The sequence below is a fragment of the Pleurodeles waltl genome, chromosome 12 (genome assembly GCF_031143425.1).
Source record: "Pleurodeles waltl isolate 20211129_DDA chromosome 12, aPleWal1.hap1.20221129, whole genome shotgun sequence".
In the NCBI taxonomy this organism is placed as follows: domain Eukaryota; kingdom Metazoa; phylum Chordata; class Amphibia; order Caudata; family Salamandridae; genus Pleurodeles; species Pleurodeles waltl.
The window spans coordinates 80,338,269-80,360,404 of record NC_090451.1 but is presented as its reverse complement, the minus strand read 5'-3'; the positions used below and the strand labels follow the sequence as shown (position 1 = coordinate 80,360,404).

Genomic DNA, 22,136 nt, shown 5'->3' with positions numbered 1-22,136 from the left:
TGTGCCACCCCTGATAAGGAAAGTCGTAAATTCGACGCAGCAGGGAAAAGAGTGGCATCGCAAGCAGCCAATCAGTGGCGAATTGCCAACTCACAAGCCCTCCTTGCCCGCTACGAACGAGCACACTGGAACGAGATGCAAGACATCATCCAGCACCTCCCCAAAGAGCATCAAAAACGTGCCCAACAAGTGGTTGAAGAAGGACAGGCCATATCAAACAACCAGATCCGCTCTGCACTAGACTCTGCTGATACTGCTGTATTTACAGTTCGTGCCGCTGTAACAATCAGAAGGCATGCATGGCTGCGAAGTTCTGGGTTTAAACCAGAGATACAGCAGGCGGTATTGAATATGCCGTTTAATCAACATCAACTATTTGGCCCGGAAGTGGATACCGCAATAGAAACAAGCATTTGCAATGCAACGGGTCTCGCGTTTGCTCATGTTAGAGCTGATAGCGTTGTAAACTCCTAACCCGACTTTTCACCTATTGTCAAAAGTGCATTTATGTACGTAACCCAAAAAAGTGCAATTAACTATGTAAAGCGCTCGACTTCTGCCAAGCGAAATCGCGCTAGTAAATTGGAGAAAAAGTAGTCCACGAGCCGGACAGAAAACAGCAAGCCTCGCATGTTTTCTGTACTTGGTCGATGCGCTGGAGGAGGGCTAGCCACCGGAAAAGGCATGACGTATGCATGCCTTCGACTAATGAAAGCAAGCAGATTTTATTAGGCAAGCCCACAAACCAATCAAAAACACTGAGGTGACAGGGCTCCAAGTCCTTTTCTAAACACTAAAGCGTCTCACTGCGATACGCATGCGCGAGCGCATGCAACGCAGGCTCGACCCTAAAAATGAAAAAGGACACGGCCAAAGCCATGGGCGCGCTCTACTCCTCTCAATACAGGGCAACATTTAGGAAACCACAATTTAGTGGAGGGTTTAGACAGCAACCCTCAGAACCATCCACCTCCCAAACAAAACCCACTTACCAGTCTCAGTACCAGAGAGGGGGGTTTTGTGGTTCCTACAGAGGACAGTTCCCAAGAGGAAGAGGGAAATTCCAGCCTGCCAAGCGGACCCCTGGTAGCAAGCAGTGACTTCAATGTCACACTTACCCAACACATCACCAGTGGGGGGGGAGATTAACAAAATACCACCACAATTGGACACACATTACCACAGACCCGTGGGTTCTATCAATTATCCAGCATGGTTACTGCATAGAGTTCACAAGATTCCCTCCAGATGTCCCCCCCCCCCCCCCCCAAGAACGCACAGAATGTCCATACAACACTTAGACCTATTACAAATAGAGGTCCAAGCACTACTAGCAAAAGAAGCCATAGAACTGGTACCTTATCACCAGAGAAGAACAGGGGTTTACTCCCTGTATTTCCTCATCCCAAAGGAAGACAAAACGTTAAGGCCTATTTTAGATCTCAGAACACTGAATCTCTTCATCAAATAAGATCATTTCCACATAGTAACACTACAGGATGTAGTCCCTTTACTAAAACAAGGGGAATACATGACAACACTGGATCTAAAAGATGCGTATTTTCACAAACCCATCCATCCATCTCACAGGAAATACCTCAGGTTTGTAATACAAGGCAAACATTACCAATTCAAAGTGTTGCCATTCGGAATAACAACGGCCCAAGGGTATTTACAAAATGCCTAGCTGTAGTAGCAGCTCATATAAGGAGAAATCACATGCACGTATTCCCGTATCTAGACGATTGGCTAATAAAAGCCAACACTCAACAACAATGTCAAATTCACACGCAATATGTAATAGATACTCTGCACAAACTAGGGTTTTCTATAAATTACCAAAAATCACATTTACAACCATCCCAAATACAACAATACTTGGGAGCAACACTCAACACACAAAGAGCAATTGCCACTCCAAGTCCACAAAGAGTCCAGTCGTTTCAAAATATAAAATCAAGCATGCAACCCAACCAACAATACACGGTCAGGTTTGTGATGAAACTACTAGGCATGATGTCCTCATGCATAGCTATTGTCCCAAACGCAAGACTACACATGCGGCCCTTACAACCGTGCCTAGCAAAACAATGGACGCAGGCACAGGGTCAACTCCAAGATCTAGTGTTGATAGACCGCCAAACACCCTCTTCGCTTCAATGGTGGAACCCTGTAAATTTAAACAAAGGGTGGCCTTTTCAAGACCCAGTACCTCACGCCATTATCACAACACACGCCTCCATGATTGGGTGGGGAGCACACCTCAACAATCACAGCATACAAGGTCAATGGGACAGTCAACAAAAACAACTTCACATAAATCACTTAGAACTGCTAGCAGTCTTTCTAGCACTAAAAGCCTTTCAGCCCCTTCTAGCCCACAAACATATTCTTGTCAAGACAGACAATATGACAACAATGTATTATTTAAACAAACAGGGGGGGGACGCACACGTCACAACTGTGTATCCTAGCGCAACATTTTTTGGCATTGGGCAATTCACAACAATATTCGCCTGATAGCACAATATATACCAGGCATTCACAATCAGTTAGCCGACAATCTCAGTCGAGATCACCAACAGTCTCACGAATGGGAAATACATCCCCAAATTCTAAAAGATCACTTCTACCGCTGGGGGACACCAAACAGAGATCTGTTTGCAACAAAAGAAAACGCAAAATGCCAAAACTTTGCGTCCGGATACCCACACCCTCAGTCCAAGGGCAATGCTCTATGGATCAGCTGGTCAGTGATATTTGCTTACGCTTTTTCCCCTCTCCCGCTCATTCCTTTTCTTGTCAACAAACTGAGTCAAAACAAACTCAAACTAATACTCCTAGCACCAACGTGGGCTCGCCAACCGTGGTACACCACACTGTTGGACTTCTCGGTAGTACCGCACATCAAACTACCAAACAGACCAGATCTGTTAACACAACACAAACAACAGATCAGGCACCCGAATCCAGCATCGCTCAACCTAGCAATCTGGCTCCTGAAATCTTAGAATTCGGATATCTAAACCTCTCAAAAGAGTGTATGGAGGTCATTAAACAAGCAAGAAAACCCACAACAAGGCATTGTTATGCTAATAAATGGAAAAGGTTTGTTTTCTTCTGCCAGGCTAATCAAATTACGCCGCTAAACGCCTCCATACAAAACATTGTAAGTTATTTACTACACTTAAAAAAATCAAATCTAGCTTTTTCTTCCATTAAAATCCATCTCACTGTAATATCTGCTTATTTGCAGATTACACATACAAAATCGCTTTTTAGAATCCCAGTTATCAAAGCCTTTATGGAGGGACTAAAAAGAATCATATCCCCAAGGACACCACCAGTACCTTCGTGGAATCTTAATATTGTACTAACACGACTCATGGGTCCACCATTTGAACCCATGCATTCTTGTCAAATCCAATTCTTGACTTGGAAAGTAGCCTTTCTAATAGCCATCACTTCTCTACGAAGAGTTAGCGAAATACAGGCATTTACTATCCAAGAACCCTTTATACAGATACATAAACATAAAGTGGTTCTCCGTACAAATCCACAATTTTTACCAAAAGTCATATCACTGTTTCATCTAAACCAAATTGTGGAACTCAGTCTTCTTTCCACAACCAGAATCAGTAGCTGGAAGGGCATTGCATACATTAAACATTAAAAGAGCGCTAACGTATTACATTGACAGAACAAAACAATTTCGAAAAACAAAACAATTGTTCATAGCTTTCCAAAAACCTCATGCAGGTAACCCTATATCCAAACAGGGCATTGCCAGATGGATAGTCAAATGTATTCAGACCTGTTACCTTAAAGCTAAAAGAGAATTACCCATTACTCCAAGGGCACATTCCACTAGAAAAAAAAGGCGTCACAATGGCTTTTCTTGGTAATATACCAATGACCGAGATTTGTAAGGCAGCCACCTGGTCTACGCCCCATACATTTACTAAGCATTACTGTGTAGATGTGTTAGCAACACAACAAGCCACAGTAGGACAGGCTGTACTAAGAACATTATTTCAGACAACTTCAACTCCTACAGGCTGACCACCGCTTTTGGGGAGATTACTGCTTTGTAGTCTATGCACAGTATCGTGGCATGTTGTGCTGCAGATTCACATGCGCCCTCCCACCTCCCCGGGAGCCTGTAGCCGTTTTAGTTGCATGTAAATTGTAAATATGTAAATAAATATTCCTTTAATACACACTATGTACATACATTTATACTCCATTGCATGGGCACCTCTAGTATCCTTACTTTACCAATTCCTACCTCACCCTTTGCGGGGAAAACAATCTAAGATGGAGTAGACGCCCATGCGCAATGGAGCAGAAAGGGAGGAGTCACTCCGTCCCGTGACTCGAAAAGACTTCTTCGAAGAAAAACAACTTGTAACACTCCGAGACCAACACTAGATGGCAGGATAATGCACAGCATGTGAATCTGCAGCGCAACATGCCACGAACAGATGTACACTGGGTAAGTGACATTTTCAGTTCGATGGCATGTGTAGCTGCAGATACACATGCTTTGCATAGACTAGTAAGCAGTTATCTCCCCAAAAGCGGTGGCTCAGCCTGTAGGAGTTGGAGTTGTTTGAAATAAAGTTCGTAGCACTGCTTGTCCTACTGTGGCTTGTTGTGTTGTTAACACATCCACACAGTAATGCTTGGTGAACGTATGAGGCGTAGACCATGTGGCAGCCTTACATATTTCATTCATTGGAATATTTCCTAGAAAGGCCATGGTAGCACCTTTCTTCCTAGTTGAGTGTGCCTTTGGTGTGATAGGCAGTTCTCTTTTTGCTTTGAGATAACAGGTTTGAATGCATTTAACTATCCATCTGGCAATGCCTTGTTTGGATATTGGATTCCCTGTATGAGGTTTTTGGAAAGCAACGAATAGTTGTTTTGTTTTTCGAATATGTTTTGTTCTGTTAATGTAGTACATTAATGCTCTTTTGATGTCTAATGTATGTAATGCTCTTTCAGCTACAGAATCTGGTTCAGGAAAGAACACTGGTAGTTCTACTGTTTGATTTAAGTGGAACGGTGATATGACTTTTGGTAAGAACTTTGGATTTGTTCGTAAGACTACTTTATTCTTGTGTATCTGAATAAAGGGGTCTTGTATGGTAAATGCCTGTATTTCACTTACTCTTCTTAGAGATGTGATGGCAATTAGAAATGCTACTTTCCATGTTAAATATTGTATCTCACATGAGTGCATGGGTTCAAACTGTGGACCCATGAGCCGTGTTAAGACAATGTTGAGGTTCCACGAAGGAACTGGTGGTGTTCTTGGTGGGATAATTCTTTTCAGTCCCTCCATAGAAGCCTTTATGACTGGTATCCTAAATAGTGAAGTTGAATGCGTAATTTGCAGATAAGCTGAAATTGCTGTGAGATGTATTTTAATGGATGAGAAAGCTAGATTTGACTTTTGTAAGTGCAGTAGGTAGCTGACGATTTCTTTAGCAGATGCGTGTAAGGGTTGAGTTTGTGTATTATGGCAGTAATAAACAAATCTTTTCCACTTATTTGCATAGCAATGTCTTGTGGTTGGTTTTCTAGCTTGTTTTATGACCTCCATACATTCCTGTGTAAGGTCTAGATGTCCGAATTCTAAGACTTCAGGAGCCAAATTGCTAGATTCAGCGATGCTGGATTTGGGTGTCTGATCTGTTGTTTGTGTTGAGTTAACAGATCTGGTCTGTTCGGTAGTTTGACATGAGACACTACTGAAAGGTCTAGTAGTGTTGTGTACCAAGGTTGTCTTGCCCAAGTTGGTGCTATTAGTATGAGTTTGAGTTTGTTTTGACTCAATTTGTTTACTAGATATGGAAGGAGTGGGAGAGGGGGAAAAGCGTATGCAAATATCCCTGACCAACTCATCCATAACGCATTGCCCTGAGACTGATCCTGTGGTTTCCTGGATGCGAAGTTTTGGCATTTTGCATTTGCTTTTGTTGCAAATAGATCTATTTGTGGTGTTCCCCATCTTTGGAAGTAAGTGTTTAGTATTTGGGGTTGAATCTCCCATTCGTGGATCTGTTGGTGATCCCGAGAGAGATTGTCTGCTAACTGGTTCTGAATTCCTGGAATGAACTGCGCTATTAGGCGAATGTGGTTGTGAATCGCCAAATGCCAAATTTTCTGTGCCAGGAGACACAACTGTGTTGAGTGTGTTCCTCCCTGTTTGTTCAGATAATACGTCATTGTCGTGTTGTCTGTTTTGACAAGAATGTGTTTGTGGATTATTATAGGTTGAAAAGCTTTCAACGCTAGAAATACTGCCAGTAATTCTAAGTGATTTATGTGAAACTGTCTCTGTTGATTGTCCCATTGTCCTTGGATGCTGTGTTGGTTGAGGTGCGCTCCCCACCCTATCATGGAGGTATCTGTTATTATTACGTATTGAGGCACTAGGTCTTGGAAAGGCCGCCCTTTGTTTAAATTTATAGTGTTCCACCATTGAAGCGAGGTGTATGTTTGGCGGTCTATCAACACTAGATCTTGAAGTTGACCCTGTGCCTGTGACCACTGTGATGCTAGGCACTGTTGTAAGGGCCGCATGTGCAATCTTGCGTTTGGGACAATGGCTATGCATGAGGACATCATGCCTAGTAGTTTCATCACTATTTTGAATTGTATCTTTTGTTTTGGGTGCATGGCCTGTATTACATTGTGAAATGCCTGTACCCTTTGTGGACTTGGAGTGGCAATCCCTTTTGTTGTGTTGACTGTCGCTCCTAAGTATTGTTGTATTTGACACGGCTGAAGGTGTGACTTGTTTTAGTTGAGTGAGAAACCTAGTTTGTGAAGAGTTTCTATGACCTACTTTGTGTGTTGTGAGCACCGTTCTTGCGTGTTGGTTTTTATTAACCAATCGTCTAGGTACGGGAACACATGTATTTGCTGTCTTCTGATATGAGCAGCCACTACTGCCAGGCATTTTGTAAAAACTCTTGGCGCAGTTGTTATCCCAAATGGCAACACTTTGAATTGGTAATGTACCCCTTGGAATACAAACCTTAAGTACTTTCTGTGTGAAGGATGTATCGGTATATGGAAGTATGCATCCTTTAGGTCTAGTGTTGTCATGTAGTCTTGTTGTTTGAGCAATGGGATTACGTCCTGCAGTGTCACCATGTGAAAGTGATCCGATTTGATGTAGATATTTAATGTTCTGTGATCTAATATAGGTCTTAGAGTTTTGTCTTTTTTGGGTATGAGAAAGTACAGTGAGTAAACTCCTCTTCCTCTTTGATGAATTCGTACCAATCTATTGCATCTTTTTGCAGCAATGCTTGAACTTCTAGTTGTAGAAGATCTATGTGTTGCTTTGACATGTTGTGTGTTTTCGGTGGGACATTTGGAGGGAATTCTAGAAATTCTATGCAATAACCATGCTGGATAATGGCTAGGACCCACGTGTCTGTTATTTCCTCCCAGTTTTTGTAGAACTTGGTTAGTCTCTCTTCCCCCCCCCCCCCCATCCCCCCATCCCCCCATCCCCCCATCCCCCCCCCCCCACTGGTGTTATGTGTTGGGGATTTGTGACATGGAAGTCACTGTTTATGTTGTGGAGTTTTGGCACTTTGGAACTTCCCTCTACTCTTTGGGAACTGTCCCCCTCTATATTGTCCCCGAAAAGTTCCCCGCTGGTATTGGCTCTGATAAGTGGGCCTTGGTTGTGGGTTCGGTGCTTTGTCCTCATAACGCCCCTCGAAACTGTGATTTTCGAAATGTGCCTCTGCTCTGTGGGGAGTAGAGTGCGCCCATGGCTTTGGCCGTATCAGTGTCTTTTTTTACGTTTTTTCGATAGCAGTGTCCACCTCCGGCCCAAACAACTGCTGTCCGTTAAATGGCATATTCAGCACAGCTTGATGTATTTCCGGCTTGAATCCAGATGTACGCAGCCATGCATGTCTCCGTATTGTTACTGCTGTATTGACAGTCCTAGCAGCTGTGTCTGCTGCATACATTGCTGACCGTATCTGATTGTTCGAGATACTCTGTCCTTCCTCCACCACTTGTTGCGCTCGTTTTTGGAACTCATTGGGCAAATGTTCTATAAAATGTTGCATTTCGTCCCAATGAGCCCTGTCATATCTTGCCAACAATGCCTGTGAGTTGGCAATGTGCCATTGGTTGGCTGCTTGTGCTGCCACTCTTTTCCCGGCCGCGTCGAACTTACGACTCTCTTTGTCTGGAGGTGGTGCATCTCCAGAGGTGTGTGAGTTAGCCCTCTTGCGTGCTGCACCTACTACCACTGAGTCTGGTGTTAACTGTTGTGTGATGTACACAGGGTCTGTTGGTGGCGGTTTATATTTTTTCTCCACCCTTGAAGTTATGGCCCTTCCTTTGACAGGCTCTTCAAACACTTGTTTGGAGTGTTTTAGCATTCCAGGTAGCATGGGGAGGCTCTGGTACTGGCTATGTGTGGACGACAGTGTGTTAAATAGAAAGTCGTCTTCAATTGGCTCTGCATGCAGGCTGACATTATGAAACGCCGCTGCTCTTGACACCACCTGTGTGTAGGCGGTAGAGTCCTCAGGTGGTGACGGTCTAGCTGGATAACAGTCGGGACTGTTATCTGACACTGGTGCATCATAAAGATCCCACGCGTCTGGATCATCCTGACTCATCCCTGTATGAGTTGGGGACTGCATCATTGGTGGAGTGGCTACCGGTGATGGTTGTGGTGAGCGTTGTGGAGATGGTGGTGGGGTTACTTCTCTTGCCACTTTTGCCAGTGGCTGCTTGTCTTTTTCTTGGAAGGCAAGTTTCCGTTTCATTCTTATTGGAGGGAGAGTACTGATCTTCCCTGTCTCCTTTTGAAAGTGGAGCCTTCTTTGTGTGTAATCTGGCTCCATTGTCTCTAGCTCCTGTCCAAATCTATGTGTTTGCATTTGTGAGGACAGGCCTTGTTACTCTGTGTAGGAACTTGTTTTCGGTTCCGAGGCCGGATGTTTCGGTACCGAAACCTTTTTGGCTGCCTTTTTCGGTTCCGACAACACTTTTTTGCTCTTTGGCGTAGTGATCTCTCGGTGCCGACTTGCTTTGGTGCCGCTCTCTCGGTGCTGAGATTGCTCTGACCCGGTGTCTCGGGGTCGAGTTTGCTCTGTGCCGGTATCTCGACCGGAGTGGGATGACTTCGACACATGCATGCCCTTTTTCGGTGCCGATGCTCGGTCACCTATTTTTCGGGTTAAGCCATGGACTGCCGGCGGTGGCGTCCCCTGGGCTTTTGTGGTCTTTGCGTGAGTTTTGTGTATCGACGTCTTACTCACGGTTTTCGGCGTCTGTTCAGGATCGACCGCTTCCGAGTCCGAATCCTCGATGGAGAAGGCTTCCTCTTCTTCCTCCATGTGTTTTTGTCCTGTCGGCACCAACGCCATCTGTAGTCTTCTTGCTCTTCGGTCCCTTAAGGTCTTTCTGGACCGAAACGCTCTACAGGCCTCACAAGTATCCTCCTTGTGTTCTGGAGACAAACACAAATTACAGACCAGATGCTGATCTGTATAAGGATACTTGTTGTGACATTCGGGGCAGAAGCAGAATGGGGTCCTTTCCATTAGCCTTGAAGACGCACGTGCTCGGGCCGACCAGGCCCCGCCGGGGAAATCGAAAACCCCGAAGGGCCGCCGGAGCTCTTCAAAATTCGGTCTCGATCTGTTGTAACTAACCCGATACCGAACGTAAACAATACCGTCGAAATTTCCGAGATTTTCACTAACTTACCGAAACGCGGAGCGAAAAGGAACACGTCCGAACCTGATGGCGGAAAGAAAACAATCTAAGATGGAGTCGACGCCCATGCACAATGGAGCCGAAAGGGGAGGAGTCCCTCGATCTCGTGACTCGAAAAGACTTTGAAGAAAAACAACTTGTAACACTCCGAGCCCAACACTAGATGGCGGGATGTGTAGTCCTGGGCAAGATGTCATCTATACTGCTCAGTAAGTCAAGTGCAAGCTCATCTCTCAGTGGCCAGATAAATGGGTACATATATTGACACACAACAAAGGGCCCAGCTGGATGTGCGCCTCTGCCAACTAGTACAAAAACAAAGGCCTCACTGCTGCCACTTTTGTCATGGAAGGAAATGGAGGGATTCAGTGGCTGAAGTGCAAGCCATCAAGTGTTCAATACTTGATTGTGCTTGCCAGAATTTTGCAGGTTAAAGCAATGTTGTAGTTTGAGTTTTTATTTTTTCCTTTTACTTAACTGTCCCCTGATTGTTTATCTCATTGTTGTATCCCTGGCAAGATGTCATACATATCGTATCGCTCAGCCTAACTGGTGCAAACTGGTCTGTTAGAATGTTTGTGTGCCACAGTTAAGTGGAGGCGACAATTGGAGAGTTAACTTGGATGTACTGATGTGTTGCACATTTAAATACACCTAGTCGTACCTTTAACCACTGTCTCTACCGTACAAACCTTAACTCACTTCCAAAATATATTGAAAAAGAACTCAAACCACATAGACGGCTACTTACTGAAGGAGGATGTCCGCTTTTCTTGTTATCTTGTCAATAGAACACCATATTGCAAAACCACACTGGCCTTACATTGACAATGTTCACCCCTTAACTACAAAAAGGTCTTGCGCCTTCCGTCTGATATGTGATCTTCACCCGCAACCCTTATTATGTCCCAACCTGATGTACAGTGGAAAACGTCCTTCTCAGCTAAATATAAAGGCACATGCCATCCATGTTTCGCCAATGTACGTGAGTGTAGGTCAATTATATCTTCACTGTTAAGTGAAAATAAAAGTTCTTTGGGTCCTACTTCCCCTCACATGCACACATGTAAGCCAAATCCTGTCTTGTGAAGCCCTTCGTGGAGATGCTTCAAGCATCCTAAGCTGGTCTTGCCTTTAAATTCAAACACATTTTATTTCACCCTGTTGGGCAACTAGATATGATGCCCACCCCCAATGACCATGCCAAAAACCTAGGTATCCTCTTGGATGACAGACTCGCGATGGCCAAATAAGTGAATGCAGTCACCTTCTCCTGCTTCTTCATCCTATGTATGCACCAAAAAATATTCCAATGGCTCCCTACTGAAACCGGATGTATGGTCACCCAGGCCCTCATCCCCAGCAGACTAGACTACGCAACACACTCTACGCTGGCATTATGAATCAACTCGTACAATGGCTGCAGACCACCCAGAAGGCTGGTCCCAGACACACCCTTCATGCTTCCCACAGTGCAATGCCAATTCAGAGTACTCACCCATACATACAGCGCCATCCACCACCCTACCTCAACTAACCCACCAGGCAACTGGGTTCAGTCACACTCCACCTCGCACAAATACCCGGCATCCTCAGCATGCGAATAAGGGCGATGCGCCTTCTCATACATTGCCGCCAAATACTGGAACGGCCTTCCACATCAGGACTTCCCCCATCCTTAATAGAGTTCTGCAAGAAACTGAAGACCTGGCTATTCAAGTAGGAGCCCGATCGGCCTATTCATCTACTCCAGCGCCTGGATACCACTCGGGTGATAAGTGTGCTGTTCAAATCCTCATAACAGTGCTTTTGTTCGGTCTTGTACATCCTTGCATCAAATTACTCTGCAACACAGAAGTGTTGGTCACAGTGTATGTAAAATTTCATCATAAGAACATCTTGGAGCTAAAGGCAACAATATTCATATTGCATGCTGCCCCCAAATTTCTAAAAACATGGCCCTAATTTTTGCTAGCGACAGCTATGTTGTACGTGAATAGACTGAGAGTGTAGATTCCTTTGTACTCTACTGTCTAGCCGCAGTGCTACGGTTTGGGCCATGGACTTCGTGATATTGCTCTAGCCCTTCTTAAAAAGTGTCTAGGGGAAGGGTGTTGTGCTTTCACTCCGAGTGTTCTATACATGATGCAAAGTCTTTTCTGGTGATGGGATCGCCCACTTGTGGACCCCTTTCTATTCAAGGCCTGAAATACATACGTTCAGTCTGTTTCTTAGATGTTACAAGTAACATCTTCTATGAAGAATATCTACTCCTGATTTGACAAACAAATTGTCATGTGGCCCCTGAAATCCTCTGCTAAAACGGCATTGGCAACTTAAGAAAAATCAGTGATATTATTGTCAAGGCTAGAAAATGTTATCAGTGAGACTTCCATACATGACCAGTTTGCTTTCACTTGGTTAACGTGCATTAGGTGAAAGACGGTCAATACCGTGACTTAAGTTTTGTACAATATCTTTTAATTTGTTCCATCAGGCTCCCTCTAGTAAACGGGTTGATGCCTTCTGGCAATTGATGTTAACAGTACTTCTGAATTGTTTCTGCTTTTTAATTAGTGTGTATTTTTAACGGTATTTTTTTTGCGCATCTCTACTCCACCCCCTTAAACTTGAAGATTGTGGTGTCTGTTGGCTGATATGTACTTTTAACCAGTGGTCTAAAGCTTGTGATGTGGAAGACAGTCTTTCGAGATACCACTGTTTATGCATGTTGAAAGATCAAATTACAGGTGTCACTAGAAGAACAGAGCAGATTCACTTTCCTTCCACGATCTGACGCTAACCCCCGTCGGCCACGCTTTGGTTGCTTCTTGACAACTGGCATGCAGGAGGTGCCGCGGTCCCAGTGATCGCTGCTTCCGGTTACCTCTTTTCCACTCGCCATAGCCTCTAAAACGGGGCAATATATGTGGATGAGCTTCAAAGTATTTTTGTAGTTGTCCTTGAAGGCATATTGTGTTGGTGGAAGTAGATTACTACTTTTTTCTGTAAGATAGTGTTGTTTTCTCAGTGAATACTTGCTATTTCCAACACTGGCAGATTTTTGCTTCTGGACACAAGAATAAAGGCAAGAGACATTACTAAAAAAGTCTTAATTATAGATGATGGTCCATTGGTTCCAACTGTCCTTTCATACGTAGTTGTTTCTTTTTCTTTCTTTTTTTTTTTTTTTTTGCTTGCGGTAGCGGATTGCCATTAAAAGCTCTTTCCAAATTCATTCTCAGTGGCCGAGAGGATTTGTAACTCCAAGCCTAATTTGCAAACCCTTTATGTGGTTGCAGTGTGTCATTTTTAAATTGCAGGTTTTGTGCAGGAAAATATGAATATACAAGTATAATGTGATTTGGAATAACACTTTGTGATTCATTGCGAATTATAAAATGAAAAAGGTGTTGACGTGGCATCTCTTTTCTCCTTCTGACTTGTAGTGCCATGTAAAAGTGGTTTATAACAGCATTTGTGGTCCCAAACAATTGATCAGATACTGACTCCTGAAAAGGCTTGGTATTAATTTACAAAGTGGAAGCTGTCCCTGAGGCACAGCTTTCACTAAGTGAAACTGCATAGGCGCATTCTGGGTTAAGTTGGGTGACAAGGCTGCATTGGAAAAAAAAGTTGTTCTGTGAATGTAGGATGGTGATCTCTCCTCAATGGACTCTATTCCTGCATTCTAGGCCTGTCCATTGGGACTCACATTCTGATTCCTTTCTTATTAATATTACTTAGGCAGGATTCTGCTGGATGGTAGTTTGCGCTGCGACGTAATTGTACATTCATTGCACAAAAAAAAAACTGAGATTAGGCTACAAGCAGTCAAACTATTCAAAATATACAACCCGGCCTTCGTACATCAGGCCCCGTTTTTGTACCTGTAGGGTATTTAATCTATGCACATTTCAGACCTTGTCCGTTTTATACTGTTACTAACCAGTATGTGGGTTCTAGAGGTGGCCTTGTTGCCTTTTGAGCCATATGTTTCATGCTAGTTATTGTGCAGCATGTCATACATCTACATTCACTGGTATACATGCTCACGCAGCCAGAACCAGTGCATGATGGCTCCCCATGGTATGTTCATATTAATTTGATTCTTACATTATGCCTTGAACAACGCAAGCATTAGCTCTAAAGCTTAGGTCCAAGTCATGAAAAGGGGCATCTGTGGTTAAACCTTTGAGGCTTCACTAGATGCCTTTTCCTGTGTCTCCCCAAATTTCCTATCCCAACCACCTTCCCTTCAGTGTGTGCCCGATTGCCCTTGTGGAATGGTCGTACAACTAAAAGTTCAGGATCAAGTCATGCCCAACCCAGGAGTAAGAAACTACTCTCTGAAAAAAGTGCTAAGAATACGGACTGGTGATCTTTTTACGCAGAAGTTTCACCGCACTTCAAAGGAAGAAGGGATGATGGACTTAAAGTACCGAAGGCTGAGGAGTGCGTGATATCTACTTCTTGAAATATTGTGCTGAAGAAAGGAAGTTATTTTTTTCGGAGAAGTCTCACATGTTCAAAATCTAAACCCAAGTAGTTTGATTAGTTTTATTTGTATGTCGTTTTTTTTATTGGGATTTACTGAAGAATATTTTGAAACAGCCTTGTGGTACCTTGTCATGGGAGGTTTCGAACATGTATTCCTTACTGGACTGAAAGCAGAGAGGTGGCTTTTAAAGATGTTAGGGTCAGTTGTATTCAATGGTTGAAGGAGTCTGGGTAGTGTGCAGTACATGGACCATGACTGACAGGCTTTTAACTTTAAAATTCATGAGGTGCTTCTTGTTTGTTTTTACAAGGATAAAGTAGTGGAACTTCAAAGATGTGCTTCAGAGCATGGTACAAAAAACATGATACTACTTATGCCTCTGATGTGTTTTTTTTTTTTTTTAAGCAAGGTAGTAGTTGGAATCTGGTAAAAAAGAAAAATATTTTACGAGCTATAAACCTGAAGCATTTATTTATGTACTCAGTTTCTTTCTACATAGCTACACATTTACACAATGAGTTTTTACTTGAAGATTCCTTTTCAGTACATGTAGCAAAAATAGCAGAATTCTATACCTTTATTATATAAACGTGTGCACTATATATATATATATATATATATATATATATATATATATATATATATATACACACACACACACACACACAAACCGTGCATATAGTCGTTTGGTATGGTTTTGTGTGTGCACTACTCCGTTTTGGGTGGTTCATTATAGGTACTAAACAGGTGCACTACTTATACAGCAGACTGCTTACAATTCCAACCTTTTGCTCATCTCGGTTGTACTGAGGCACACAAAAAGCTCTGCACGTCTGACCATTGGGTGCAACTGTTGAATATGTAGGGTATATATTCGGACGAAGTATTGGACATGTCTTCATTGGTTTGTTGTGTTAGGCTTTAAGTGCAGGAAGTGTGTTTGGTAGTAGATTCTGTTACGTTTTCCTGTCTGGACGGAGTATCCATTAACAATGGATTGTCACTGGCGTGATTTGTTTGATGACGGAAATAGAATTTGATGTGCGAGTGATATAACCGCATCCTGCACTATTAGCGTTGATGTTTCGATATTGTGACTTTGTCAATGAAATCTATTCTTCTCTAATGACTGTTCCCAACGTAAGTTAAAATCTACGAGACACTGAATTTTCCGAGTTAATCTATGCATGAAAAATAAAATTCTAGCAGATAGGTGTAAAGCAACGCCTTTCAGTATACTATGCTTCACACAAAAGGTTCAGAGGAAATATACTTTTAGTTATTTTGCACAGCAGACCTTATTAGAACATTTTTTAGAAACTGTTGCTATGCTTCATTCAACTATGAGAATGCAATGTGCATCTGTATAATGAAATAGTTGTGTGTCAAATCACCACCACTTAATTGATGTTCCAGGGTCCTAAAAGATGTTAATCACCAGCAGAGTTTCAGAGGGTTTCAAATTGTGCACCCATCATCTTTTAACTCTACATGAAACCCCTTGGGGCTCCACTCACAGATAACACCAACATTCACCAATATGCTGAAAGTCATGCAGCTGTATTTCTAAATCTCTTCTGTTCCAGGCATCCAACACCTCAAACACTACCTCCACCAATCTAGACCTGAATGACTAGCACTTACCTGGAGCCAATTAAAACATAATTCTTACTATGTTCCACAAACAACAACTAGTCCACACCTGGCTCAACGGCATGAACCTGGATGGATTAGACCCCCAGTTTTCTCCCTTTGCCAGTCACTTAGCTTCTTCCTGGACACCAGTGTCACCCTACAGGAACACATCACTAACATAACCCAAACAACCTGGTTCCAACTCTCTTCTAAAGTTGAACCATTCCCTGAACAAATCACCTTTAGAACAGTTGTTCAAGCCTTCATATACTTTCACTGGGATTGTACCAATGCCCTGACCCACGGCCTCTCGTTCTCCACACTGGCATCCCCACAAGGGCATGCTGCAGCACATCTCATGAACAGCCTGATGAAATATGACCACACCAACCCACCCTGATTGTGCAGTCTGGCAGAGTCCGTGGAGTTCATTCTTACTCCACTGTTTCCTCTGCCAGTCTGTACATTCTTCAAAACTAGCTGCTTCATCTCCAAATCCATCATGACCGACACTCCTGTTTACGTGGCTGGCAAGCTCACCATCTTTAGTGGCTCCTAAAAGTCGTGCAGCTGGGACACCATTAGAGTAGTTCACAAAAGAACAAAACAATAAGCTTTCTCGCACCCAGTATATAGAACAATATCCCCATATCCATCTAGACTCTGCAATCCTGGTTCAACGAAGAAAAGAGCTCAAGACATCTCTTTAAAGAACACCACTTACCATCATGCAGCAGCAGCCCCTAACTAGCTTCTGCCACGTTCTGACTGTGCCTTTGACCCTGAACAGTGCTCTGCTGCCTTTTGCTAGGATTGTGCTATATAAATTTCACATACATATTTACACTTGCAGAAATGAAGCACCTTGCGAAGTTCTTCCAATAGTGTCAACCCTCAGTCAGTGATGTCTGATACCATCAGAGAAAAATGCCTTCTATGGGAATCATGTCAGGGGAAAGTGTGGTTCACATTGCTTTCTGTCACAGAATATCATTGTCACGGATTATGGTCTTTGGATTTTCTCCAACCTTTGTTTCCAACAATAGTCTGATATTCTTTTTGATAAATCATGTCCTGGTGTGCGTTCCAAAAAGGTTTGGAGGTTTACTGAGGAAACTAATCACAATTTGGATGTTGATATGATTTCAGGTTTGAATTTGACCACATTAGAAGTCCTTTAAACATTCCCTCAACTTGGAATAGAATAGAGGTTCTCTTTACTTTTCCAGGCTCAGATAATATGCGCAGCAGGTTTGCAGTTTCTCAGCACAACCTGTAGTATAATAACCGTTGAGTAATATGAAGAAGCTGCTGTTTAGTGTGTCTGAAATACGTAGACGAGTATGTTGTCGTTTTTCCTTTTTTCTTATTTTTCCAAAGCAGCAGTGCCTTTCCTCTCTTTTGTGCCGTTCTTTGACAGTTTTTCAGCAAGTTATTTCTGTTTCACACTACCAGGTACTCCATTCCCCAAGAACTTCATGCAAGTGGTAAAGAAGATTCTGTCCAGGTTGTTCCGCGTCTTTGTCCATGTCTACATACACCACTTCGATAGAATTATTCAGATGGGGGCCGAAGCACATGTGAACACCTGCTACAAGCACTTCTACTATTTCGTCATTGAGTTTAACCTTATGGATACCAAGGAGTTAGAACCACTGGTAAGTCAGTGAAGATGGTTAAGGATTGGTTGACCGTGATCAAATGTAAATCCAGCCTGCATGGTCCTTGATTGTACTTCCAGGTGAGTGCACATATTTAAAACTGAGGTCCAGAAGGTCAGCTGAAAGAGTGATTTCTTGCAGGGTTATGTGAAGATTCAGTCTCATTCAGTACCCGATGTAGCAGTCCTGTGCTTTCATAGATCCAACCAGTGTATCCTTGGATTGGTGGCTGTCCTCTGCTGAATACAAATAATTGAACTGAAGTTCGTGTCTGCAGTGATTTGTAGAAGGAATAACTGGATTTGGAACAGTCTGTGCTTGAAATGTTGGAGTAATCTGGTGACCTTGTATTTACATACTAAAAAGATCTTGGCTAAGCCAGTTTTCTGCCAGCATTTGGTTAAATATACCACATTACTCATTTTGCTGGGAATTATCAACCGGTAGTTGGTAACAGTGATCGCTTAGAAATCCCACTATTTTCCACATACAAATCCAATGGTTTTGACCTTTATCGCTAGCCAAGGAATCTTAGTCCCACTGTGATTTCAAGATAAGCTGCATGTGTTTGCCTTTTCCCGGTGCTAAAACCATTTTATATCTGAAAGTTGTCTTAAACGGCCGTTAAAAATGGGGCTTGCCACTGTTCAGATAGCTGCACCATTACCCAGGTCTACCTTCTCACATTGAGCCCACAAGTTTAGCTATTGGTCACTAGACATTTGTGTTAATCACTTCCTAGTTTTCTTCTGTGTCCAGAAATTATAGTACTATTCAGGATTATGATTTGATTATTCTTTTTACATTGTAGACTGAGAATGGATTACAGAATTAAGGGCATGAGAACGTTTTCCCTCCCTTCCTCTGACAAAACCTCCTTCCCATTTTCCAGGCTCTACATGTTCAGCACAAGGTTTCAATAAACAAGCTTTCTTTAACTCATCTAATGGTGTGCTTTTTAATAACCAGCAGCAGTAAACACCTCTCAAGACATCATATATGATCCACAGTTAAAAACAGTAAAAGCTAGAAATAAAGCTTGCTCGCCAAGGTACAGTCTGTGCAGAGGCACAGGAGCCAAGATAGAGCAGTATGTTCCAGTCTCCTAACATGCAGTGCTAAATGTAGGTTTACATCCACTGTATTCAGAGTTTGAATGCCACTGCAATAATCAATCTGAGACCTAAGGCACAAGATGGTGTAGTGGACCTTGTAGACTCAAGATTGACAGTATCCTTCACAGAATGGTACTCCGCAGGTCACAATGCTGGACAAGAGCGGATTACACAAAACTGCCTTAAGCACAAGAGACACCTAGCTGCCTCACATGACTAATTAATGGGAAACTCCAAATAATCCTAAAAGCTGGAAGAGACTGACTTTCTTCTCTGGGTGAACCTTAGTTGCACTCCACTCCACTCCACTCTACTTCAAAGCCTCCCTGTAGATGGAGCTGCTTATGATCTTTCCCAGATTCAGAAGTGGTCTCTGCTGCTAGGGCAGGGTGTAAAACACATTTATGAACCCCCTTCTTTAATAAGGCACACCAAGTAAAAGAACATTATTACATTTAGGACCCTTCAAAAAGTGAGATTCTGCTTTTTAAAGTTTGTTGTGTTTATTTTGAAGATCTCCAAAATGCTGGTATACAAAAGAGCTCTTACCTTTTTTATTTTACTTTTTTCGACGTGAAAGAAAAGGAAAATGCTACTTACTTAGTAAGGATCTGTATCTGTTTGTGGCACGTAGTGCTGTAGATTCACATGCTTTGCATACTCCTGTCATCTAGTGTTGGGTCTGCAGTGTTGCAAGTTGTTTTTCTTGGAATAAACATTTTTGTGACACTGGATCAAGTAATTGCCCCTTCTCGGTGATACTGCGAATAAGCATCAACTCCTTTGTTGGATTGTTTTCCTGCAGGTGGGTGAGAAAGGAGTGTTTAGGAGGTATAGAGAAAGAGATGTTCTTGCAAATGTAACTACATATGTACAACTATATACAAGTATGAAGTAACAAACGGCCACAAGCATCTGTGGAGGAGGGAGGGCGCATGTGAATTTACAGTACTATCTACCACAAACAGATGCTTACTGAATAAGTAACATTTTCCGTTCAATGGCATGTGTGGCTGTAGATACACATGCTTTGCATAGACTGTAAACCAGTCCCTCCATAAAGTGGGTGGCCAGCCTGTGGGGAGTTGCAGTTGACTGGAAAAGTGTTTGTAGCACAGCTTGACCTACATCGGTTTGCTGATGTGCCAGTGCTTCCACACAGTAATGCTTCGTAAATGTATGTCATGTAGACCATGTAGCTGTCTTACAAATGTCCGCTATAGGTATGCTTCCAAGGAAAGCCATTGTGACTCCTTTTTTCCTAGTAGAATGTGCTCTAGGAGTAACAGATAACTGTCTCTTTGCTTTAGCATAGCAAGTTTGTATACACTTTACTATCCGTCTAGCTATACTGTTTTTTGATACTGGACTGCCTTTGTAAGGTAGTGAAAAAGCTACAAAGAGCCATTTAATTTTCCTAAAATCTTTGGTTCTGTCAATGTAAAACATAAGTGCTTGTTTAGCATTAAAGTGTGTAGACCCCTCCCCTGCAACTAAGGCACCCAGCAGAAAGAAGACTGGTTATTCAATGGATTGGTTAATATGGAGTTAGGAAACCACTTGAGGAAGGAACTTCAGGTTTGTGCCAACGACCACCTGGTCTCTATGGATCTGGAAGAAAGGTCCTTCCAAGATTAGGGCCTGGAGCTCACTAACCAGTCTGAGTGATGTGATTGCGACTAAGAACTCCACTTTCCAAGAAAGATACTGAAGAGTTCATGAATGAAGTGGCTCAAAAGGAGGGCCCATGAGCCTGGTAAGCACAATATTGAGGTTTCAAGATGATGCAGGAGGCACTCTGGGTGGAATAACCCTTTAAAGATCTTCCATGAAAGATTTAATGACTGGGATTCTGAACAAGGAAGTATGTTGTCTGTTCTGCAGATTTGCAGCTATAGCTGCGAGATGTAAACTAATGGAAGCATAAGCTAAATTTGCTTTCTGTAAGTGTAGCAAAAAATAAATGTCTTGGACAGTAGCTTTAGTGGGATGAATATGTTTGGGTTAGCAGTAGCATACAAAACGTATCCATTTTACAGCATAACATGCTCTAGTTGCGGATCTACGAGCTTCCCTGAGAATGTTAATACATTCTATGGGCAATCCTAAGTAACCAAAGTCTGACTTCAGGAGCCATATCGCAAGGTTGAACGACTTGGGGTCTGGATGTCTGATCTGGACTTGATTTTGAGTGAGAAGGTCCGGCCTGTTGGGGAGCTTCTTGTGAGGAACTAATGAGAGGTCCAGAAGTGTCCTGAACTATGGTTGACACGCCTAAGTAGGAGCTACCAGGATCATGTATGCCTGATCTTCTGAACAAAAAATGGAATGAGAGGGAGAGGTGGAAAAGCGTAAGCAAATATCCCTGGCCAGTTCATTCACAGAGCGTTACCCTTGGATAGAGGGTGTGGATACCTGGAGGCGAAGCTTAGGCATTTTGTGTTTTCTGCTGTGGCAAAAAGGTCTATCTGTGGCGTTCCCCACCATAAGAAGTATTTTTAAAGGACTTGTGGGTGGAGTTCATATTCCTAAACGTCTTGCTGCGCCCTGCTGAGCAGGTCTGCAAAGTTTTTTTCTATTCCTGGGAGATACTGACACCAAGTGAATGTGGTGGTGGGGAGCCCACTTCTAAATTGTCTGAGAGACTTGTGGCAATTCAGATGACCATGCTTGTTCCAGAAGCAGACTAATGTCTTGAAAAGTAACCATATGAAAGTCTTCTGAGAGAATGTAGTGGTTCAATGGTCTGCAGTCCAGAATAGGCCTGTGAGCAGTCCTTTTTTTGGGAATGACAAAGTATAGGGAATATACTCCCGATCCCTGTTATTGTAAGGAGACTGGTTCGATGGCCCCTTTGAGAAGAAGGGATTTAACTTCTTTGAGAAGTGCAAGATGCTCTTGGGGTGGTCTGAGTGTACAAGGGGGAATATTTGGAGGAGTGGTGATGAGCTTCAGACAATAACCATGTTGGATAATGGAAAGGACCCGTTGATCTGTGTTATGTTGATGCATTCTGAATGAAAGTTTCGGAGTCGTCCCCAAACAGGTGAGGAGTGAGTGGGGGAAGTTGGAGGTAGTCACTGCTTTGCACTGGAGGTAGAGCCTCAGGTGATGGTGCTCTTACCTCTGCCTTGGTTATTGCCTCTATATGCTCTCCTGAAGAAACCCCTAGAATATGAGGCTAAAGGCTGTCTGGGCTGGCGAGTAGAAGCCTCTGAGATTGTAGATTTGTAACCACCTCTGAATGTTGGGAGACAAAAAATGCACTTTGGTGAGGGGGACTGAAGGGCACACCCATGGCTTTTGCGGTGTCCGTATCATTCTTCAGCTTCTCAAGGGTGGAGTCCATTTGAGAGCCGAAGAGGTGCTCCTTGTTTAAGGGCATATTAAGCACTGCCTGCTGGACCTCTGGTTTGAACCCAAAGTATCAAAGCCATGTGGGGCTCTTCATTA

General features: G+C 43.0%; 1 protein-coding gene across 2 annotated transcripts in view; it reads left to right on the top strand.

The window, feature by feature from the left end:
- The window catches only part of MOB3A (MOB kinase activator 3A), a 67,917-nt gene that overhangs the window by 34,256 nt on the left and 11,525 nt on the right, over positions 1-22,136 (top strand). For both annotated transcript variants that reach the window (XM_069218655.1, XM_069218656.1), the window contains exon 3: positions 17,363-17,565. In XM_069218655.1, coding sequence (XP_069074756.1) covers positions 17,363-17,565 — 203 coding nt within the window. The remainder of the gene's footprint in view (positions 1-17,362; positions 17,566-22,136) is intronic.